This window comes from Ranitomeya variabilis, chromosome 5, assembly GCF_051348905.1.
Source record: "Ranitomeya variabilis isolate aRanVar5 chromosome 5, aRanVar5.hap1, whole genome shotgun sequence".
In the NCBI taxonomy this organism is placed as follows: domain Eukaryota; kingdom Metazoa; phylum Chordata; class Amphibia; order Anura; family Dendrobatidae; genus Ranitomeya; species Ranitomeya variabilis.
In genome coordinates, this window is record NC_135236.1 from 492,116,305 (window position 1) to 492,139,259 (window position 22,955).

The 22,955-nt window shown below is 40.8% G+C and overlaps 1 protein-coding gene across 1 annotated transcript in view; it reads left to right on the forward strand.

The window, feature by feature from the left end:
• Positions 1 to 22,955, forward strand: part of CHPT1 (choline phosphotransferase 1) — a 100,488-nt gene that overhangs the window by 39,760 nt on the left and 37,773 nt on the right. Inside the window, exons 2-7 of the mRNA XM_077265611.1 lie at positions 8,669 to 8,816; positions 8,969 to 9,110; positions 11,368 to 11,452; positions 19,456 to 19,587; positions 20,800 to 20,958; positions 21,521 to 21,646. Coding sequence (XP_077121726.1) covers positions 8,669 to 8,816; positions 8,969 to 9,110; positions 11,368 to 11,452; positions 19,456 to 19,587; positions 20,800 to 20,958; positions 21,521 to 21,646 — 792 coding nt within the window. The remainder of the gene's footprint in view (positions 1 to 8,668; positions 8,817 to 8,968; positions 9,111 to 11,367; positions 11,453 to 19,455; positions 19,588 to 20,799; positions 20,959 to 21,520; positions 21,647 to 22,955) is intronic.

Sequence of the window (22,955 nt, forward strand, 5' to 3'; positions counted from 1 at the left end):
GTGGTCCATATCCTGAAACGTGAGCAATCTGATGATGTCTTTTTAAGGCGAGGCCATCAATATTAAAGTAACAAAACCACTTCCAATAGATGTCGCACGTTGTGACCGTTTTTGTAAGCATCTGTATTTGCTATTAAATAATTTCAGATCATATTTCTCTATAAGGCTATCTGGCAGTTTTCCCACTGGTTCTCGATGAGAAGGATGCACTCGCACTCCTGATATATAAAGTAGTGCAAGCGGAAAAAACACACTCAAGAGTAAAATGGTTTTACAATAGAGTAGGAAGCTAAAAAAACAAACCTGTGCGCATAACGCTAACTGTTAAAGCTAATAGTGCCGTGATTCTGTTGTTTCGCCTAGAAATGTATGAATAAGTTGATGTAAATGAATAAATGATGTAGTGACCGACCCCAAACTAATGAAGTAAATTTATTCAGAAATTACTAGTAGAATTAGCAGAGGAATGACGCCGTGCAGAGTGCTGGGAAATAAACGCCATTAGCAGATGTGTCAGGAGGACCGAACATTCTCTTTACATGGACCATGGACCGTAAACTGCTCTATAATAGTGTTACTGACAGCTGTAACCCCAGTTTCTACTATTAGGCTATGTGCGGTTTTTATGCGGAATTGCTGCGGATTTTGCCACTGCGGATTTTTATCATGGAGGGGTGCAGAAACGCTGCAGATCCGCACAAAAGAAGTGACATGCACTTCTTTGAAATCCGCAGCAATTCCGCATTGATTTTTCCGCACCATCTGCACAGCTTTTTTCCCCCCCATTAACTAACATTGTACTGTAAATCACAGTGCGGATCTGCAGCGTTTCTGCACGGTAAAATCCGCTGCGGAACCGCAGCAGATCCGCACCATGTGCACATACCCTTAACATAAATCTTTAGGCAAGCCACAATGCAATGTTATTTCAATAGCGTGGAAATGATAAATGACTATTGGGCTACGTTCCCACAATGAGCTTTTGGCGCCTTTTTGACGCTGCATATCTTTGCGTCAAAAACGCAGCATCTTACATTTCCAGCAAAATGGGCTTTATAGAGATCTCCTGCCCACCGTACTTTTGTTTTACTCAGTGTAAACTTACCTGCATGTCACAAATCCGCAGCATGTGAATTTCTCTGTGGGTACACTGACTTTTCTCTGCAGATTTTCTCCATAGACTTGCGGATGTTTCACATCTAGTGCAGGTTAAAAACGCACATGTGTTTTAGTACATATCTGCAGCGGAAACGCATGTAATCCGCACCTACGTATATCAATAAACTTTTGTCAAAGTAAAAAAAAAAAACGGGACTTTTCAAAAACAAAGCCACTTTATTTAAAGCATGGCTCATTAACGAGACAGAAAATACAGCGTAAAAAATGCAATGAAAAACTGCATGTTAAAAAAGGTACACAAAAACGTAATGAAAACCAGCAAGTAACCTTATTTACTTAATAGGTGCAGAAATTCTGCAGTGTAAAATCTCAAGAGAAGCTCATCATTTTCGTATCCCAACTCTGAGTGCTGAGCTACAAATTCCCCCGCTCACGGGTACTTGCACTGCAGTAACAAGAGGTCCAGGCACCAAGGTAGCCACAGCGAGAACATGTAGGTAGTCTGATATTTTACTACTAATACCAGCCTACCGACTTGTTTTACTGCTAGAAGAAGTTACCTCTGCAGTCCTTCTCTGAGCGGTGGGCGCAGTTCTATGACAGTGACTTCTTCCAGCAGTGACAACAGGTCAGTCTGCCGACATGTTCTCACCACTGTTGTGTTCAGAGCCTAGCAGTGTAATCATCACTTAATCACAGTCTATTACCCATACATTGTGTCCCCATACAGTGTAGAGCCCCCATACATTGTGCTCCCATACAGTGTGGAGCCCACATATACTTTAGCCCTACATTGTGACCAGCTGGTGCTTCTGGCGATACGCACCCGTAAATTAAGTGCCTTCTCTACATGGCAATAATGCAAAACATGTGTCCGCTTACAGCAGGTTTAGGCACAGTGGGGCTCAGCAGGGGGACATTTGGATTTGGGAGTGCAGAATTCACTGGATCTTATTTGAGGGGACAGGAGCCGTGTCGCTTTTCCAGAGTCTTTGTTCTACCAGTAATGTGCGAACATCCTACAGTTCCAGTGACAGATGACGGACCTGAGTGGGGGCTGGTTTTGTGCAGGATAAATTTTGGGTTTTATTGGTAATGTTTTGGGGTGCATAATATTTTTTTGATTGCTTCCAGTATAAAGCGGGATCACATTCTTGTGTTCCACGCTGAGCACTTGCATCGGGGTTACTATGCAAATCCTTCAGAAATGCGATTCGGATGAAGCCCCAAAAAGAACCACCCACCATGAGGCAGATGGGGACACTTCGTACTCCGTTTGGCGTCTGGTCCGGTGGTATCCACCTTTTTAGACTTGCACAGAGCTGTGGTTGCCCACACTTGTGCACTAAAAAGATGCCTAAAATGATGGGACACCGCCGGAACACAGACCAGTTCAGTGACTCCAATTGCCTCAGAGTGGTTCCATCTGGGGTTTTGTCTGAATCGCGATTTTGGAGAATTTATACAGAAATCCAAACATGAATGCTCATCGGAGAGTGCAGGATAAATCTGAACCATGCCTTATTATGATTTTTAGGAGGTAGAATGAACAAATAGACAACAGTTTAAGAATACCGGTAGTTATTTGTGTGGTTCACAATGCGGTATAAGTGATAAGGTGGAATTATTATTTTGGTCTGTGCGTTTGCAGTTATACCAGATATATATATATATCTTGAAAAAATTAAGAGACCACCACATCAAAACCCTGTCATGGGCAGCCCAATCTCCAGACCTGAACCCCATTGAAAACCTCTGGCATGTAATCAAGAGGATGATGGATAGTCACAAGCCATCAAACAAAGAACGGCTTTAATTTTTGTGTCAGAAGCAGTGTGAAAGACTGGTGAAAAGCATGCCAAGACACGTGAAACTGTGATTAAAAATCATGGTTATTCCACAAAATATTGATTCCTGAGTTAAAACATTAGTATTGTTGTTCCTAAATGATTATTAACTTGTTTTCTTTGCATTATTTGAGGTCTGAAAGCCCTGTTTTTTGGGGGTTTTTTTTACCATTTTTTTTAGTCAGAAAAAAAGTACAAAAATTATTGCTTGGAAATTCGGAGACATGTTGTCAGAAGTTATAGAATAAAAAAAACAATTTACATTTTACTCAAAAATATACCTATAAAGAGATAAGTCAGACAAACTAAACATTTTTCAGTGGTCTTTTATTTTTTTGCCAGAGCTGTGTGTATGTGTGTGTGTGTGTGTGTGTGTGTGTATATACATATATATGTATATATATATAATATATATATATGTGTGTGTGTATATATATATGATATAATATAATATATAATTTTTTATTTTTAGGTTTTGCTGATATCACACAGTAAAAATGCTTTTTTTTATAAAGCTGTTTTTTTTGTTGCCATATTCTGAGAGCTGTAACTTTTTTATTTTTTGGTGATGTATGAGGGTTATTTTTTGCAGGGCGAGTTGCAAATTTTTGTGGTACCATTTGGGGGTACATAATATTTTTTTATGCGACACTCACCAAGTGGCAAAAGTGTTAAGACAGATTTATTCGTCGGGTCGGTACAATTACAACGATACCAGATTTCCCTTTTTTTTTGCTTTGCTCTTTTTACAGACAAAAAAACAATATTTTATAAATTAATTTTTGTGCATCCTCATAGTCAGATCTGTAACTTTTTAAAAAATTTTTGCCGAATGAACCACATTAGGGCTTGTTTTTTGAGGGATGATTTGGCGGTTTTCATTTACCGTATATACTCGAGTATAAGTCGACCCGAGTATAAGCCAAGGCACCTAATTTTGCCACGAAAAACTGGGAAAACTTATTGACTCAAGTATAAGCCGGGTATGCATTGTCCTCTCATCCCTGTCCTTGTATGCATGGCTCCCCATCCCCGTCCTTGTATGCATGGCTCCCCATCCCGGTCCTTGTATGCATGGCTCCCCATCCCCGTCCTTGTATGCATGGCTCCCCATCCCCGTCCTTATATGCATGGCTCCCCATCCCCGTCCTTGTATGCATGGCTCCCCATCCCCGTCCTTGTATGCATGGCTCCCCATCCCCGTCCTTGTATGCATGGCTCCCCATCCCCGTCCTTGTATGCATGGCTCCCCATCCCCGTCCTTGTATGCATGGCTCCCCATCCCCGTCCTTGTATGCATGGCTCCCCATCCCCGTCCCTGCATGCATGGCTCCTTATCCCTGTCCCTGCATGCATGGCTCCTTATCCCCGTCCCTGCATGCATGGCTCCTTATCCCTTATCCTTGTATGCATGGTTCCTATAAAAAAAAACAAAAACAAAAAAAAACCACATCCGATTTACCTTCCCTGCGCACTCTCGCTGCATCTCTTCCGGCCGCGCGATCACGTGTCCCTGCTCATTAAAGTAATAAATATTCACTCATATGGGAGTGGACAGGGGTGAATATTAATTCCAAAAAAGAAAAGAATGTCCAGCTTCACCGAATCCGTAAAAAAGAGTTTTCTTTATTCACATACTTTTAAGCATAGAGGATACAGACTTCAGCACAAGCCATATGGGTAAGAATCTCAACGCGTTTCTGGAGACTAAGCTCCCTTAATCATGACAATGATGACGATGTCATGATTAAGGGAGCTTAGTCTCCAGAAACGCGTTGAGATTCTTACCCATATGGCTTGTGCTGAAGTCTGTATCCTCTATGCTTAAAAGTATGTGAATAAAGAAAACTCTTTTTTACGGATTCGGTGAAGCTGGACATTCTTTTCTTTTTTGGACTTTATACGCCTGAACACAGCGGGTCCGTGCTCCCGAGGATTGGTTTATGCATCACGGGTGAGCTGGTTTAAATTCCTTCTTTCAAAGTGAATATTAATTACCTTAATGAGCGGGGAACATGTGATCACTTGGCCAGAAGACTGGCATGGGAAGGAGATGCAGCGAGGGTGCGCAGGAGAAGGTAAGTAGGATGTGTGCTGGCGTACTATAAGCCGAGGGGGGCGTTTTGTGCCCCAAAAAAGTGCTGAAAAACTCTGCTTATAAACAAGTATATACAGTATACCATTTAAATTTTTTTTCTCATGTGACTTTTTAATTGCTTTATATTCACTTGTGTCAGTATGATGAAAAAAACCGCTATTTTTTTTTACCGCGTTCGCGAGATGAAATAAATAACATGTTAGTTGTATAGAGCTGATATTGATCACTGGTCTTATACACTGCAGCAGTCATGAACAACAGTGCATGAGACAGTCAGTGTCTCACTTACACAGCCTGTGAGACCCAGCTTATAGCTGCTTCTCCCAGGCCTACCGTACCTGAAGTCATCACATGACCTTAAAGTACCATGGTAAGTATCGGGACCAGTATCGATTCTCATTGTGGGGTTCCCATTGGTTACTAAGGGTGTCTTGTGACCCCCTTGCAACAGCTTTTGTGATTGACAGCCGTATTTAAGGGGTTAATTGGCCCCGATCGGTTGCAAAACCTTCCAGCTCTGACACTGCAGGGTGATACTGCAGGTCATGTACAGCTGACACCTGCGGGAATCGCTACCACCAGGCGGCGCTATTTCTTTATTCCCCATCACCGTTTAAAAACAGCAATGAGGGAATAAGGCCCCTTAATCACTGCCGTTTTGTTGCCTATCGGCAGTCGTTAAGGGGTTAAATTAAATGTTCAGCCCCAATAAAACAAACAAACAAACATATACTTGCCTCCCATGCTGACACAGTTCCAGCAGTGTCTGCATTCGCGGTCCCGGGGCTGTGATGTGGTGGAATGACATGTGATGCCCAGCGCCCAATCAATGCTGGCGTCACTGTTGCCGCTTTTGGGCAAACTGAATATGAAGAGGATGTCCGGGCTGCAGCTGATCCCTGGCTTCCTCTTCTTCATTGCAGGACTTTGGTATCCATGGATACGACCACTAGCAACTAGCTAACTGTGACTATATCAGTGGTTGTTACCATGGATACCTAAGCTCCTGCAATGCCTGCACATGAGGAACGAGACATGGAGAATACAACAAAAACTACACTACATTTCTAATTAGAGGTATTTGCTAATATTATTATTACCATATTATTATTACACCTACTACATATTGGGATAGGGTCTTGTAGATGGGAATACCCCTTTAAGGAGTTAAGCTGTGCATATGTTAAAGTAAAGTCAGCTGAACCCACAAGTGTCAACAAATCAATCAACACTGTGTAAGATGCCTACCTACTGTCCCCTGATGGCAGACATGTGACGGTAGATGTTAGAACTTCAGATTCTTGGAAAAGATAAGCCATTGCCAGATCAAGCAGTGTCTTATTCCCCTTGTCTCGCATCGAGTGGCGAAGGTTTTGTTGATTTGTTGTTATGGGAACATAGGTCCCACATTTTGTGATTGGTGGGGATCCTAGGCATCACATTCTTACTGTCTTTTTTTCATCTGGCAAGTGGATTCGTGTTTGTGGCTGTAAATCATTCTACTCTTAGTCACAGTGGTGTACCTCCATCCTCCTCTAGTAGTTAAAAGGTCACACAAATGTATTTTTTTTTAGGTTATTCCCTGATGACAAGTTCATATCTTTACTACAGGTACACGATGCTGTGCAGCTGAGACATTGGGACTATTTCCAATATACAGTAGCTTGTGAAGTTATTCACCCTCTTTGCATTTTTTGTGTTTTGCTACCTCACTACTTGGAATGTCATTGTTTTTTGTTTTGAGGGTTTGCATCAGTTCATGTAAAGAACATGCCCGCAGCTGTGAACATTTGTTTTTTTTTATTGTGAAGCAAACAACAAATAAACAAAATGACTGAAAACTTCAGTGTGCATAACTATTAGTTCTCCTAAAGTCAGTACTTTGTAAAGCCTCCTTTTGCGGCAATTACAGCTGCAAGTCGCTTTGGATAAGTCTTTTTGAGCTTTCCACATCTCGCCACTGGGATTTTTGGCCATTCCTCAATGCAAAACTGCTCCAGCTCTTTCAAGATAGATGGTTTCCTCTGGTGAACAGCAATCTTCAAATCTGACCGCAGATTCTCTATTGGGTTAAGATCTGGGCTTTAATTAGTCCACTCCAAAACATTTACACATTTCCCCTTGAACCTTTCAGTATGCTTTGGCTCATTGTCTTAATAATAATAATAATAATAATAATAATAATCTTTATTTATATAGCGCCAACATATTCCGTAGCGCTTTACAGTTTAACAGTTTCAAACACAACAGTCATAGGTAACAACGTTAACAATACAGTAATAAAGCAAAAAACATTGTTCCATTGTCTTGTTGGAACGTGAACCTCCGTCCCAGTCTCAATTCACTGACAGACTAAAACAGGTTTCAAAAATATCCCTGTATTTCACATCATCCATCTTCCCCTAACTCAGACCATTTTCCCTGTCCATGTTATTGAACAACATGATACTGCCACCACCATGTTTCACTGTGGAGATGGTGTTCTTGGGATGATGAGCTGTGTTGGCTTGGCGCCAGACATAGCGTTTACCTTGGTGGCCAAAAAGTTCAATTTTGGTCTCGTCTGACCTCAGCAGCTTCCTCCATTCATACAGGTCTTTTGGCAAACTCAAAACGAGCCTTACAATTTTTGTGTGTAAGTAAAGGGTTTTTTTTTGGCCCACTCTTCCATAAAGGCCACTTCTATGGAGTGTACGGCTTGTTGTGGTCGTATGGAAGGATGCTCCAGTCTCTGCTTGGAAACACTGCAGCTCCTTCAGGATTACCTTCGGTCTCTGTGCTGCCTCTCCAATTAATGCCCTCCTTGCCCGAGCTGAGAGTTTTGGTGGGCGGCCTCTTGGCTGATTTGTAGTGGTACCATGTTCTTTCCATTTGATGATAATGGTGCTTTGGGTGATCATCAGAGATTGTGGGGTTATAACTCAACCCTGACCTGCACTTCTCAACAACTTTGTTTTGTTTGGAGATTTCCTTGGTCTTCATGGTGTTGTTTGGTTAGTGGTGCCTCGTGCTCAATGATGCAGTCTCTGTGGCCTTTCAGAAAAGGTGTGTATATACTGACAGCCCATGTGACATCTAGATTACAAACAGGTGGACTTCCTTTGACTAAGCATGTGATTTATGAACGTAATTGCTTGCACCAGAAATTTATGGGGGCTTCATTGCATTAATTCATTAATTTATGCTTATACTGTTATCACGTCACCAACTTAGAATATTTAATGCCAATTCATCACTCACAAATCAGATTACAAAAATATTTAAACGCAGGTATCAATGTAACAAAATAGGTAAAAAGCCACTGAACTCTGTACTTTACCTACATTATTTGGTTATTCTCTACTAGAATTGCACAGTCGGTGTTTAGTAACAGTATTCTGCTTCATGAACTAATTAGCAATTTGATTCATGATACAAGAGCGTATAATGTATGGTTTGTTGTACTAGTATGAGACATTGAACACATTCTAAAATACTAGGAGATACCTGCGGAATTTCATAGCAAACCAATGCAGTTTTCTGTAGAGAATGTTTGCATTTCAAATGCTGTAGTGTTTGTAATTGGGCAAACCTGCCTCATGACAAGTTTTTCTTTTGCCCACAGGCGCCATCATGGGCTCTTCTGCTCTGTGCTATAGGCTTGTTTGTGTACCAGTCATTGGATGCTATTGATGGGAAACAAGCTCGAAGAACCAACAGTAGCTCCCCACTCGGGGAATTGTTTGACCACGGATGCGACTCTATATCAATAGGTGATACTTCTTTTCATTGGACTTGATTCTGTCTATGTTTTATTTTTCATTCTCTGGTGTGCATGTGTTTTTTTTGTTTTTTTTTTTTAACTAAGATTCCACAAATCAGTAGGTAGTTCTTAAGTGTAATAATTGTTCCTTTCCCCACACAGTGTTTGTAGCAGTGGGGACGATAGCTGCAGTACGTCTTGGAACTATGCCCGGCTGGATGTTTTACTGCTGCTTTGTCAGCATGTTCATGTTCTTTTGTGCCCAGTGGCAGAGCTATGTGTGTGGTACCCTGAGGTTTGGATTGTAAGTTGGTAATTTTAATGCTTTTTCATAACAAGTTTAACAACATGAGATATATATATATGTGTGTGTGTGTTTGTGTGTGTGTGTGTGTGTGTTTATGTGTATATATATATATATATATATATATATATATATATATATATATATATATATATATATATATATATATATATATATATATATATATACATATATATATATACACCCACCACATTTTTGTAAATATTTTACATCTTTTCATGGGACAACACTGAAGATAAGACAATTTGCTACAATGTAGTTAGTACACAGCTCGTATAACAGTACAAATTTGGAATGCCTCTAAATAACTCAAAACACAGCCATTAATGTCTAAAACCACTGGCAACAAAAATGATCACACCAGTAAGTCAAAATGGCCAAATTGTGCCCAATGTGTCAACATTTTATGTGCTCACCATTATTTTCAAACACTGCCTTAACTCTCTTGGCCATGCAGCTCACTAGAGCTTTATAGGTTGCCACTGAAATCCTCTTTCACTCCTCACGGAGCTGATGCATGTTAGAGACCTTGCGCTACTCCACCTTCCTTGTGATGATGCCCCACAGATGTTCAGTCAGATTTAGGTCTGTAGACCTGCTTGGTCAGTCCAGTACATGTACTCTGTTTAGCAAGACAGTGGTCATCTTGGAGGTGTGTTTGGGGTCGTTATCATTTTGGAATACTGCCCTGCGGCCAAGTTTCCGAAGGGAGGGGATTGCTCTGCTTCAGTAGGTCATAGTAAATGTTGGCATTCATGGTTCCAGCAATGAACTGTGGCTGTGTGTTGAGCTACTTAGAGGGCACACCAAATTACTTGTTATGAACTAGTTAACAAATGGCAGTTGCATATATCAAGTCATTCTTCAAAGCTCAGGCATGTCAAAATTTCAATATGCTCATTCATTTGTTCCTAAAGAAAAGCCCACCTGTACACTTAGCCGAATTAAGCCGAGTATGAATGTGGGTTGAACAAGAGTGTAGCTGAGGACTATCGAAGGAGTATGACCACCTACATTGTCTGAATAAGTGCAATTTTAAGAATTTTTTTTTAAATATTTAGTAAATACCATATATACTTGTGAAGAAGCCGAGTTTTTCAGCACATCTTTATACTTTTACCCAACTGCATGACCTTACATTTATCCCCATTAAAGCTCATTTGCCATTTGTCAGCCCAAGCTTCTAGTTTCCATAAATCATCCTGTAATATAAAATTGTCCTCCTCTGTATTGATTACCCTGCAGAGTTTAGTGTCATCTGCAAATATTGAAGTTCTACTCTGAATGCCCCCTACAAGGTCATTAATAAATATGTTAAAAAGAAGAGGGCCCAATACTGACCCCTGTGGTACCCCACTGCTAAACGTGACCCAGTCCGAGTGTGCTCCATTAATAACCACCCTTTGTTTCCTATCCCTGAGCCAGCTCTTAACCCACTTACACACATTTTCCCCTATCCCCATTATTCTCATTTTATGTATCAACCTTTTATGTGGCACCGTATCAAAAGCTTTTGAAAAGTCCATATACACTACATCTACTGGGTTCCCTTGGTCCAGTCCGGAACTTACCTCTTCATAGAAGCTGATCAAATTAGTCTGACATGAACGGTCCCTAGTAAACCCGTGCTGATACTGGGTCATGAGGTTCTTCCTCTTCAGATACTCCAGTATAGCATCCCTTAGAATGCCCTCCAGGATTTTACCCACAGTGGAGGTTAAGCTTACTGGCCTATAATGTCCGAGTTCAGTTTTTGTCCCCTTTTTGAATATTGGCACCACATTTGCTATACGCCAGTCCTGTGGTACAGGCTTGGAGAGAGGTGAATATTCCTTCCCTTAATGAGCAGGGATACGTAATCGCTTGGCCGCAGGAGCTGCTGGCACCGGAGCGAGATGCCGCGAGGATGCACAGAGAAGGTGTGTAGGATATTTTTGTTTTTTTTAGTGCTTTTCTCATGGGGGCCACGCATGCAAGGATAGGGATGAGGAATCATGTATACAAGGTTGGGGATAAGGAGCCACGCATGCAAGGATGGGGATGAGGAGCCATGCAGACAAGGATGGAGATGAGGGGACAATGCATACCCGGCTTATACTCGAGTCAATATGTTTTCCCAGTTTTTTTTTGTGGCAAAATTAGGTGCCTCAGCTTATACTCAGGTCGGCTTATATACGGTAACAAAAATTTGATTTGTAAACTTAAACATTAACTGAAAGTTTATCTCCTTTTCTAGGATTGATGTCACCGAGCTGCAGCTTTCTGTGACTGTAGTATTTTTGCTGACTGCGTTTTTCGGAACTACATTTTGGGACTATGAGGTAATATATAGAAACGGTAATGTATAGAAACATCAGAATATTTGAGTATGGTAAGTCCTGCATGTGAATGATAAAACGCAATGGTAGCCCTAAATATTACAGTCAGTTTTGCATGATTTTCCAGAGCCATTGTCATTTCTTTATCAGGACTCACTTTCACTTTTATGGTATTCCCCATGCTTAAAGGGGTATTCCCATGTCCAAGACCTTATCCCTATATGTAGTAAGTAAAACAATATTAGCAAATTCCTCCAATTAGAAATGTTGTGTAGTTTATCTGATTCTCTATGTTTCTTTCCTCATGTGCAGGCATTGCAAGACCTTAGGTGTCTATGGTTACGACCACTTATATAGTGACAGTTAGTTTGCTAGTTGCTAGTGGTCGTAGCCATGGATACCTAAGGTTCTGCAGTGCCTGCACATGAGGAAAGAGACTTGGGGAATCAAACTGTGCTACATTTCTAATTGGAGGTATTTGCGAATATTATTATTATTACACCTACTACATATTGGGATAGGATCTTGCAGATGGGAATAACCCTTTAATGATGTGTCATGAGGTACCCAAGAATGACCACCAATTATCAGTAAATTTATATGATCAATCATACCAGGCCGCTCTGTTTAGTGTCAGGGAGGTGGCTAACTGATGAGCATAGGTCTGTCCTTTATAACAATGTAAATATGTATGCAATATTATTTCTATGAAGTTGTGGAATTAATGGCGCTACACAAGCCAGTAAAATAAATGAAGCGCTATTATTTAGTCTTCAGAGTCCCTTCCATGTGTACTCCACTAATGCTCAGCCCCACCACTAATGCTCAGCCCCACCACTATTGCTCAGCCCCACCACTATTGCTCAGCCCCACCACTATTGCTCAGCCCCACCACTATTGCTCAGCCCCACCACTATTGCTCAGCCCCACCACTAATGCTCAGCCCCACCACTAATGCTCAGCCCCACCACTAATGCTCAGCCCCACCACTAATGCTCAGCCCCACCACTATTGCTCAGCCCCACCACTAATGCTCAGCCCCACCACTGAGCTCACTAGTCTACTGATAGGGCTCTGTTTTTTACCTTCAGCTGTTTAGAAAGGTGGTTTGTGCCCCAGTTAGCATCTTGTATCAGGTAGAACTCACTTGAGGCTCTTCTTTTTTTTCACTTTCTGCTGCCAATGGAATGTTTTTAAAGATCACTGGATTCCCAGGTAATTATTCTGATAACAGTTGTTTTATCAAAAGATCCAATTAAAATGAGCAATGCCATATACTGAATTGTAAATGCATTCCAAAAAACTTTAAAAACATAATACATTTGATTTATTACTTTAGATAAACTGCTGAAAAACAATTAAAAAAAAAGTCATGTGACAGTGTCCTGAAGTGCTAATATCTAGGGAACCATATGCTGTTGAGCAGTGGTCTTCTACTGTCCTCTAGGGGAATTTACGACCCTTAGTAAGTCCTGACACCCGCAGTTAAAAGTAAAACAGAGTTACAATATATAGTACTAATAAAAATAAGCTCAAATTTCTCAATGGCTATTGTAACACAGTCTAGTCCACTGCATTGAAGTATAGCTACACTTAAAGGGTTGTCCATTATTCGGATAAACCCTTCTCAATTACAATATTTCCCCATGTAGAATAATACTCCACTCCAGTACCAGTGCCATTTCAGCAACATCGACAATGGATTTCCCATTGTCACGTGAGCCCTGCAGCCAATCAGCGGCCGCTAATGGGCCGTTTAACTGACTTAATTTAGACAAACTACCATAACGGCTGGAAGAAATGTGAGCTGTCCGGATTTAAGAGTGAAGCGGCGGCTGATTGGCTTATGTGACATATTGTCGCTTGAGTGCCAGGACACTCGTCACTGGAACAGCACTGGCACCAAAGGCAAGTATAAGGTGTATTTACTTTGTGGGGAAATATTGTAATTGAGAAGGGGTTCTCAAAATGGTAGTCAACCCCCTTTTAACTGATAAATGGGCCAATTAATCCATATACTGTCTCCTAATCCATAACTAAATCCTGCTATCAAAAAATGGAGAACTCTACTTTTTCAAAATGTATCAAATTTTATTAACACATAAACAACTTTAAGAACATATAATGGTTATGAGGTGGCACAAGGTAAGGCATCACGTGGCAAAACCATATACATAAGTGGACAGTGGGAATAAATGTGGAAATTTATTGTACACATGCAATTCTATAATGCTACACCCTTAAATAAAAAGAGCATTGCTCAGGCCACAAATATATGGTAAAATAGAACTGCAAAAATGGATTAGGTGCAATGTGTTATGCCCAGAGCAAGGGTAACATGGGGCAGGCAAAAAATTGTATTATATCACACAATGAATTGACATGCAAATCAAGTTAGATTGCCATAAGGGGATAAAGATGAACACAGTATTCTTACACTCACTAGAGAGAAATTTGCAGTCATATTGTTTGCAGTCCAAAATGGGTAATATGTTACCACCTATTGGTGTGTACCAATATTATAGGCTACTATTGGAAAATACAACCTCCCTTTAAATACCTTGCTTCATAAAAACCTTTTATTTAACACACATTTTTATGCAAAAGGGGGAGTGTGTTAAATGTGGACATGCTAGACCTTTCCTAAATATATTTTGGGTATATGGTGTACCACAGCATAATGGGTAAAATGCATCAGGAACCCAAAAAATGGAAAGTCTTTCTAACATGTAAAGTGAAAAATACAAATCTTAGTGCCTTCCTGATAAAGCTTTACCCTATATACTCTGTGGTCCCCGCACGTAACACACAAATACTGGACACATTTTATCACTGTTCAGTACTGGTCAGCAACGTTCTGAGTCCCCTTAAAGGGAACCTGTCAGCAGGATTGTGCTGAGTAACCTACACACAGTGTCAGGTCGGCACCGTTATACTCATTTCAGTGATACCTTGGTTGATAAAATCCATCTTGTGGTGGTTGTTTAATCTTTATTTTCAGTTTTCAGCTAATGATATGCCCATGATCCGGGGCGGCCTGTGAGGGGTCTTCATGTGGTGCTTGGATTAGGTATTCACCAGTATGGCTTCTGACAGGTCACTGATCCCTATTTTACATAATGAATAATATATATATATGGTGGCCTGATTCTAATGCATCGGGTATTCTAGAATATGTATGTAGTTTATTTATGAAGATTTCAGAATAATGCAATGAATACACAGGATTCGGCCGGCTGGGCGCTACCAATCAGTGAAGCGTGGTTCAAATCCCGTGCCAATTCGGGGCCAGACTGCGTCTGTCGCTGATTGTTCGTGGCCGGCCGGGCGCAACTAATCAGTGAAGCCAGGGCCAGCTCCAGGTGTTTGAGGGCCCCGGGCGAAAGAGTCTACGTAGTATATAGCACAGCGACGTATATAACACAGCCCACGCAGTATGTAACACAGCCCACGCAGTATATAACAGCCCACGCAGTATATAACAGCCCACGCAGTATATAGCACAGCCCATGCAGTATATAGCACAGCCCACGCAGTATATAGCACAGCCCACTTAGTATATAACACAGCCCACGCAGTATATAACACAGCCCACGCAGTATAGAACACAGCCCACGCAGTATATAGGAATGTGGGCACCATATCCCTGTTAAAAAAACAATTAAAATAAAAAATAGTTATATACTCACCTTCTGGCTCCCCCCAGATCCAGCCCAGGTCTTTAGCGATGGCTCCTCACAATGCTCCGTTCCCAGTAATGCCTTGTGGCAATAACCCGTGATGATGTAGCGGTCTCACGAGACCGCTACGTCATCATCTCACGAGACCGCTATGTGATCTCGAGTCATTGCCGCATTGCATTCTTGGGACCGGAGCATCGCGAGGAGCGGGAAAGGCTGCTGCGGACGCCGGAAGGTGAGAATGTTTTTTTTTATTATTATTATTATTTTTAACATCATATGTTTTTACTATTGTTGCGGCATAGGCAGCATCAATAGTAAAAAGTGAAGCAGTTTATAAATCCCGCCCCAATATCGCTGATTGGTAGTGACCCGGGATTTTCACGACAGACAGACGGAAGATACAAACAGATGGAAATACCCCTTAGACAAATTAAAAAAAAAATAAAAAAAATATATATATATATATATATATATATATATATATATATATATATATATATATATATATATATTCACAAAAAAACGTTTCGGCTCTGAATGAGCCTTTCTCAAGGCTTGAGAAAGGCTCATTCAGAGCCGAAACGTCGCAAGGAGATGTGGGTTTAATAAATTCCTGCACATTATCTTGAAGAATATGGAGTGCTGCCTGTTTTTGTGAAGTATATGAACTGATAGCAACCAGAGGACGGGTTGTTTGGGCTCTGCACCCGAACATAAGTAGAGGATTTGTGCTGTTCCATTTTTGTATACTAAAATATATATATATATATATATATATATATATATATATATATATATATATATATATATTCACAAAAAAGCACAGTTAAACCAAAAACGCTCTTGCAAAAAAATCACAGTGGACAGCAAGTGCTAATAAAAAGATGGAAAAAACAGGGTATTTGGTTGATACGTTTTTTGCAAAAAATGTATATTAAGCCGCTCTACCAATCGCCAAGGTATACCCATATCAGAGCAGTCCTAACTAATGTATGTAATCCCTATCTGATGTATTTAAAACATGGTCATATGTACAATACCTGTATGAGCAGGATTCAGAAAAGGAATGTCCATGTGGACACGCTGGACAGAACGGCTCCTGTGCGCACAGCTCAAAAAAAGAGGGGTGGAGGCCTCCCCAGTCTTGTGGAAACAAGAAAACAATTATGTAAAACCAGAACACATGAGCTGCGCGCTCAGTGAACAAGCCAGGCCTGTTCACTGTGCGCGCAGCTCATGTGTTCTGGTTTTACATATACATGTATGTATGTATGTATATATATATATATATATATATATATATATATATATATATATATATATATATATATATATATATATATATACACATACCTAATCATATGTAATGTGTATGTAATTAATTTCTTTCATGTTATCCTTAAATTCATAAAAAAAAAAAGATTGAAAATGGCATTGGCGGCACTATCTTGCTAGAGAAAAAAAGTCCCAATTAGAGCACTCACCCAATCCTTGCAGGTGTGCTTCTTTATTTCACAGTTCCAATAACATCATAAAGTGTGGTGTGCAGGGGAGGTGAAGTCCATCAGGCTTTCGCAGGTTAAAAATCTCCTGCCACCTGCACAGCGCACTTTATGATATTGTAACTGTGAAATAAAAAAAATACACACCAGCAAGGATCGGGTGAGCGCTCTACCGGTAATTCTTTAAATTCCTGTGATTGATGCATATACTCTTTGTAGTTGCACCACCCAGAAGAGATCCGAAAGGAGGTAAGTGAGGTGTTGGTACTGCAAAAGCTGTAGTAATTGGTGCCTGGATCTTGTCTTTTATTAAAAAAAAAAAAGTGTCGTCCTCCAAGGTGGTGCCGCCTGCGCAGAGCAGCTATCGGATCACCGGTGGCTGCTACCTCGCAGGCACGGCTGGCGCCATTTTCAAACTATTTTTTTTTTAATGAATTTAAGGATAACGTGAAAGAAATTAATGACATACACATTACAGATGCGATCAAGCTGTAGGACAGGTGCCACAGCTGTCATCTGCTTGCTGAAGGTGTTTTTTTTTTTTTTTTCAAGATGTGTGTATCTAATATGTAAAGCCGAATATGTGTGTGTGTGTATGTATGTGTGTATGTCCGGGATTGGCATCTGCACCGTCGCAGCTACAGCCACAAAGTTTTGCACAGTCACACATCTGGACCCCGAGAGCGTCATAGGCTATGATGTGAGGCAAAATTTTAACCCCGCGCATTCCAATTCACCAAATAATTTTGCCACTATCTACATAATGGGGAAAAAGTGAAAGGAAAAGTTTGGAGGCAAATTGACAGCTGCCAGATGTGAACAAGGGGGACTTAAAGAATGAGAGCGATGGCGCCAAAGAGTATATACCGTACAGTTGGTAAGGTGGGGCCCCGACATGGGATACTCACCACACACGCGGGTATGAACACACACAAAATGCGCTACACACACTACCACGTGCTTGAACACATATACCACCATCAGCACACATTTCACTACACATACACCAACCTCGCTACATAAAAGTCGACACACAAAAGTCGCCACTCAAAACTCGCCACATGCAAAACTCTGATCACGCAAAACTCGCCACACGTGCAAAACTCACCTCATGGAAAACTCGCCACACGCAAAACTTGCACATGCTGAAAAATTGCCACATGCACAAAAGTTGCAACACATGCAAAAGTTGCCTCACACAAAACTTGCACATACTACTCAAAACGCACCACACATAAAAACTTGCCACCCGCAAAACTCGCCATGCACAAAACCTGCTGCACACAACTTGCTACAATAACCTGTCACGTGCAACTCGACACACAAAAAGTTGCTACACGCATGTCGCCACACAACTCATCTCACAAAAGTCGACACAAACATGAGGGTCTACATGACAGGCGATGTTTCTGCTTGACTGTTTTCGAGCCAGCTGTTGATTATTGGAGATGGCAAGGCACCAGTAAACTCAACCACTGGACAGATCACCTTCCCAAGCAACTTTTGTTACATTGTGACTTCCATTGAGGAGTTGAAAGCAAAGGTTTTTCCAAACATTCAACTCCACTTCAAAAATTCTGGCTGGCTGTGTGAAAGGGCTATTGTAGCTCCCAAAAATGACAGCGTCAACAAGATCAATCTTCAAATTCTAAATCTCCTTCCAGGTGTATGCACAACCTACAAGTCAGTGGATACAGTAATAGACCCTGCTCAAGCATTATTTTATCCAACTGAGTTCCTCAATTTCTTGGAGCCACAAGGACTTCCTCCTCACAACCTCTTTCTGAATCCTGGAGCACTTATTCTGCTATTGAGAAATTTGAATCCACCAAAGCTGTGTAATGGAACAAGACTCTTGATTAAGAACCTGTTTCCACATGAAATTGAGTCAACCATTTTGACAGGATGTGCCACAGGAGAAGATGTTTTCATTCCAACAATATCTCTCATTCCATCTGATTTGCCTTTTGATTTTAAACGCCTCCAGTTTCCTGTTTGACTGGCATATGATATGTCCATCAAGAAGGCTCGCTCTGGGACAGTCCTTGAAAGTAGTTGGAATCGATTTACAATCTCCATGCTTTTCTCATGGTCAACTTTATGTGGCCTGTTCAAGAGTTGGAACAGCCAAAAATCTGTTCGTCTTTGCACCTGAAGGAAAAACTAAGAATGTCGTTTATCAAAAGTCTCTTGAATAAGTAGTTGAAGATTACTTCACACTACTTGGCCAATTTAGTTAACTGTGTGGAATATCTCTGGTGTTGAAATATATGTTGTGAAATGCTTCTATTAGCTTAGTTTTTGCCTTTTAATAATTACATTTGTGTGCAGAATACATTTTTGTTAACACATTCTGTTTTGCTAACAGCAGTTATTAACCCGGGGGCGTAGCCGGGTAGTACAGCTAGTGTGTATGTGTAATATTATGTAAACTAGGGAGCAGGTCACTGAGATCACCATCCTGACACAGTCTGTCAGTTACTGAGCACAATCCTGCTGACAGGTTCCTTTTAATGCGTCAACTTTTTTCTGAAGGCGGTGTTTAGTGACCCAGATTACCTGTCTTAAATAATAACCAAATCACCTCAGGTTTTAAGCACAAAATGGTGCTGCCATCATGGAGACGAGCGTTTCTGGCCTCCTTTTTGGCGGCTGACATCATATACCACCTCTCAACGCATCACAGGGTGCAGAGTGTGTGTATACTGTTTTATTGAGGCTCTCCCCGGACATTTGACCTCCCCAAAATAACACATCATGAAAAATGCTACTAAAAGTCATGTGTGAAACAAGCCTTACCCATTGTATGTTTTCCTTTAAGATTCCTATGATTGGATTGCCACTGAAATGTATTCCACTTATGGGAATTGTATCAGGAACAATTTACTCCTGTAGCAACTATTTTAGAGTCATTCTCAGCGGTGGAGTAGGCAAAAATGGATCTACGGTTGCAGTAAGTATGTTTTACATATACTGCGTGTTATGTATGCTATGGTGTACAGTACATAGATTTACTGTAAATGTGGATTACTGAAGCTAAATATGCTGAGATTGGAAAAATAAAAAATCATTAGAATGCTTCTCAATTATTAGTTCAGATACACGGACAAGTCAAAAGCTTGTCCAACAAAACTTATATACATTCTGATGGGGAGTACTGTATTTACTGCATCATAACTTGTGTACACGCCAAAGAGATGTGCCCGGGGCAGCTGCAACTCCCAGAACTAGCTCTACTCTGCTTAGGCAGCAAGTGAAATGCCATAGGTTACACTGTCCTCCAGCACAGCTCCCCACTGTCATCTCACTCGCAATCTTGTGATAGGAGCGACTGATTTCTTGGGATGCTGTCCAAAATGTGAAGAAGTATCCCCTGTATAAACAAACAACTAAGAAAAAACCATTATAATGAACCTTACATTTTTACATACTTCTTTTTTTATTCTAGAGATATCGTTAGGTTTAAACATAAAAATGTTAAAAGAAATCAATAGCAATGTATATCTCTTATTTTTTAATGTTTTGTTGAATTTCAGCAAAAAGCAGATAACGAGAAGGTGAAGCACTCTATAATTGAATCAGTATTTTTTTTTTTTTTAAATACAATAAATTTGTTTAGGGGACAGAGGGGGTTCAATATTGAACTGGTGGATGTGACTAAGGGAGGCTGACTGTCCACATGTAAGGATGTGCAAAATACTTGCATCGCCCCATGTGTTGGCTATGCTGCTGGCTATCTGGCAGTGCATCACATTTGCACCAGGTCATAAAAGCCAAAAGAGATTCTACGAGGTACTACAGATGCTTGTCATGAAGACATTGAAAAATTCTAAAACTGCAGTAATCATTTATACCTACCCAACAGTAAACATACCGGTAGGTCCAATGTCTCGTCTCAGTCTTTGATGCGGGCTCATGAGCTGTGCTTGCGTCATTCCTGGCAGTTGATGACTATGTGAACTAGCCTGGGATTTCACTGTCATTGAATGAAGTTGTAGGCTAGAGCTTTTGTAGTTTCAACCAATCACATTCACTGTCGCTAAGCAGAACATACCAGGGCCAATAAGCAGTCACCATTTATAGAAAGCTACTGCTAACTTATTGAGCAGCAATTATGACGAATAGAAAAAAAGCAAAAAAAAAATGTTTATCCGCTTTTTAACAGGGAACAAGTGTATTATCTCCTGGTCTTCATATTGGATTAATCCTCATGTTGGGGCTAATGATTTACAAGAAGTCAACCACTGATTTATTCTACAAACATCCATGTCTATACACCTTAACCTTTGGGTTTGTAAGTGCCAAAATTACTATTAAGCTTGTGGTAAGTCTCTTCATGTACTTTTAATTCTGAACTGTCTAATGAATTGTGGAACAACTCTAAGGCTTCATTCAGATGTCCGCTTTTTTGACTTACAAGAAAAATGGATCTATTTACTGCAGTTTTTTTCACATGAGAATGAAAAAAAAGTTTCTCCACCTTCTGCTATCCATCAGTCGGTGAAAAACTGATGGCACGCAGATGGCATCCGAATGCTGTCAGATTTTTTTCATTGTCGTAAGGACTTGCATTGCTAATTTTGATCCGACACTGATCAAAGTTTGACATTTCTGTGATTTTGCTCAGACCACTCGGTCTGAAGAAAAAATCTGACCTGTGAACAGCACTATAGGCTATCATATGTACACCTGCTATTAATGAGACTTGTGGATAAGGCCTAACAGTTGAAATAATATGTTATATGCACACCGCTGTGTTAGAGTTTTTGTTTATAAAGCTAAAAAACCTGTATAACATGTAGAAAGTGCTATTATTGAAAGCACATATATAAATGTGTATGTATAACAGCATTCTATAATTCCACTGTAATATTGGCTTCTTTCAGCTTGCTCACATGACCAAAAGTGAACTCTATCTTCAGGATTCTGCATTTATTGGACCCGGTCTTCTATTTTTTGATCAGTATTTCAACAGTTTCATTGATGAATACATTGTTTTATGGCTGGCAATGGTAAGTAGTTTATGATACTGATGAGTAATCAATGTACTAATGTCCCCTCTTTGTGTATGTAACATGTTTAAAAATAGCTGAACCCCTTAATGACCGCCGATACACCTTTTTAATGGCGGCAGTTAAGGGTACTTAAACCACAGGAATAAGGGTATAGCGCCCCCCAGAATCGGGCTGTTTCTGGGGTCTCGGCTACCAAGGGTAGCCGAGACTCCAGAGAACATGATTCGGGTCGGTTTTTACCGACACCAGTGTTGCGATCACCGTTATTAACTACTAGATGGCAGCCCGATTCTAAAGAATCGGGAGTCTAGAATCCATATATACTTTATTTATTCAAATGTAAGAATAATACAATTAATAAATAATAGTAAGAAAGAACAAAAAATGGCTGCACTCACCAGCTCTTGACAATTCTTGACAGTACGGCACATTTCTGATTGGTCGCTCGCGGCAGGCGGCAACCAATCAGAAAAGTGCCGCGCACCACGAAGGCATATATCTTTGTCCACCCTGAGCGGGTGTAGGACGCTGGTGACGTCACTTATCTCCGGACATTATCTCCGGACAAAGCCACGGAAGTTGGCACAAATTGCCGGAAGTAGTATTCTAGGCAATTATATATTAGATTTTAATGTTATCAGTGTTTACCTTTGAACGTTTATATTGTATTGTCCTGTCACCAGCCATGTGTACGATTATCGGCCGAAATCCTCTCTGGAACCAATAATCACCCCATGTAAAGGTATCTTTATAAGTTAAAGATTCAGAATACTATGACTTTTATCATATCCTGAACAGTCAAGTTTTTTATGAACCGTTAAGGTTTTCTGGTTGAAGTAAAAAAAACTCTGAGTGTTTACAGTTTGAAACCATAAAATGTTGAAAAATTATGTCATTCTTGAGTATATCACTCAATGGTGCTCATAAACGTGTCAAATTTGATCTATAATATACTTTAATATACGTTACTTTAATCTTTAATATACTTAAGAACAGGGCCCCAGACATCACACAGGGGGTCTGAAACACCGCACAGTGGTCCAAAATATTGCTGTGCTCTGCCTGGGGCCCCTGTGCTCTGCCTGGGGCCCCTGTGCTCTGCCTGGGGCCCCTGTGCTCTGCCTGGGGCCACGTGCTCTGCCTGGGGCCACTGTGCTCTGCCTGGGGCCCCATATGCTGCCTGGGGCCCCTGTGCTCTGCCTGGGGCCCCATATGCTGCCTGGGGCCCCTGTGCTCTGCCTGGGGCCCCATATGCTGCCTGGGGCCCCTGTGCTCTGCCTGGGGCCCCATAGGCTGCCTGGGGCCC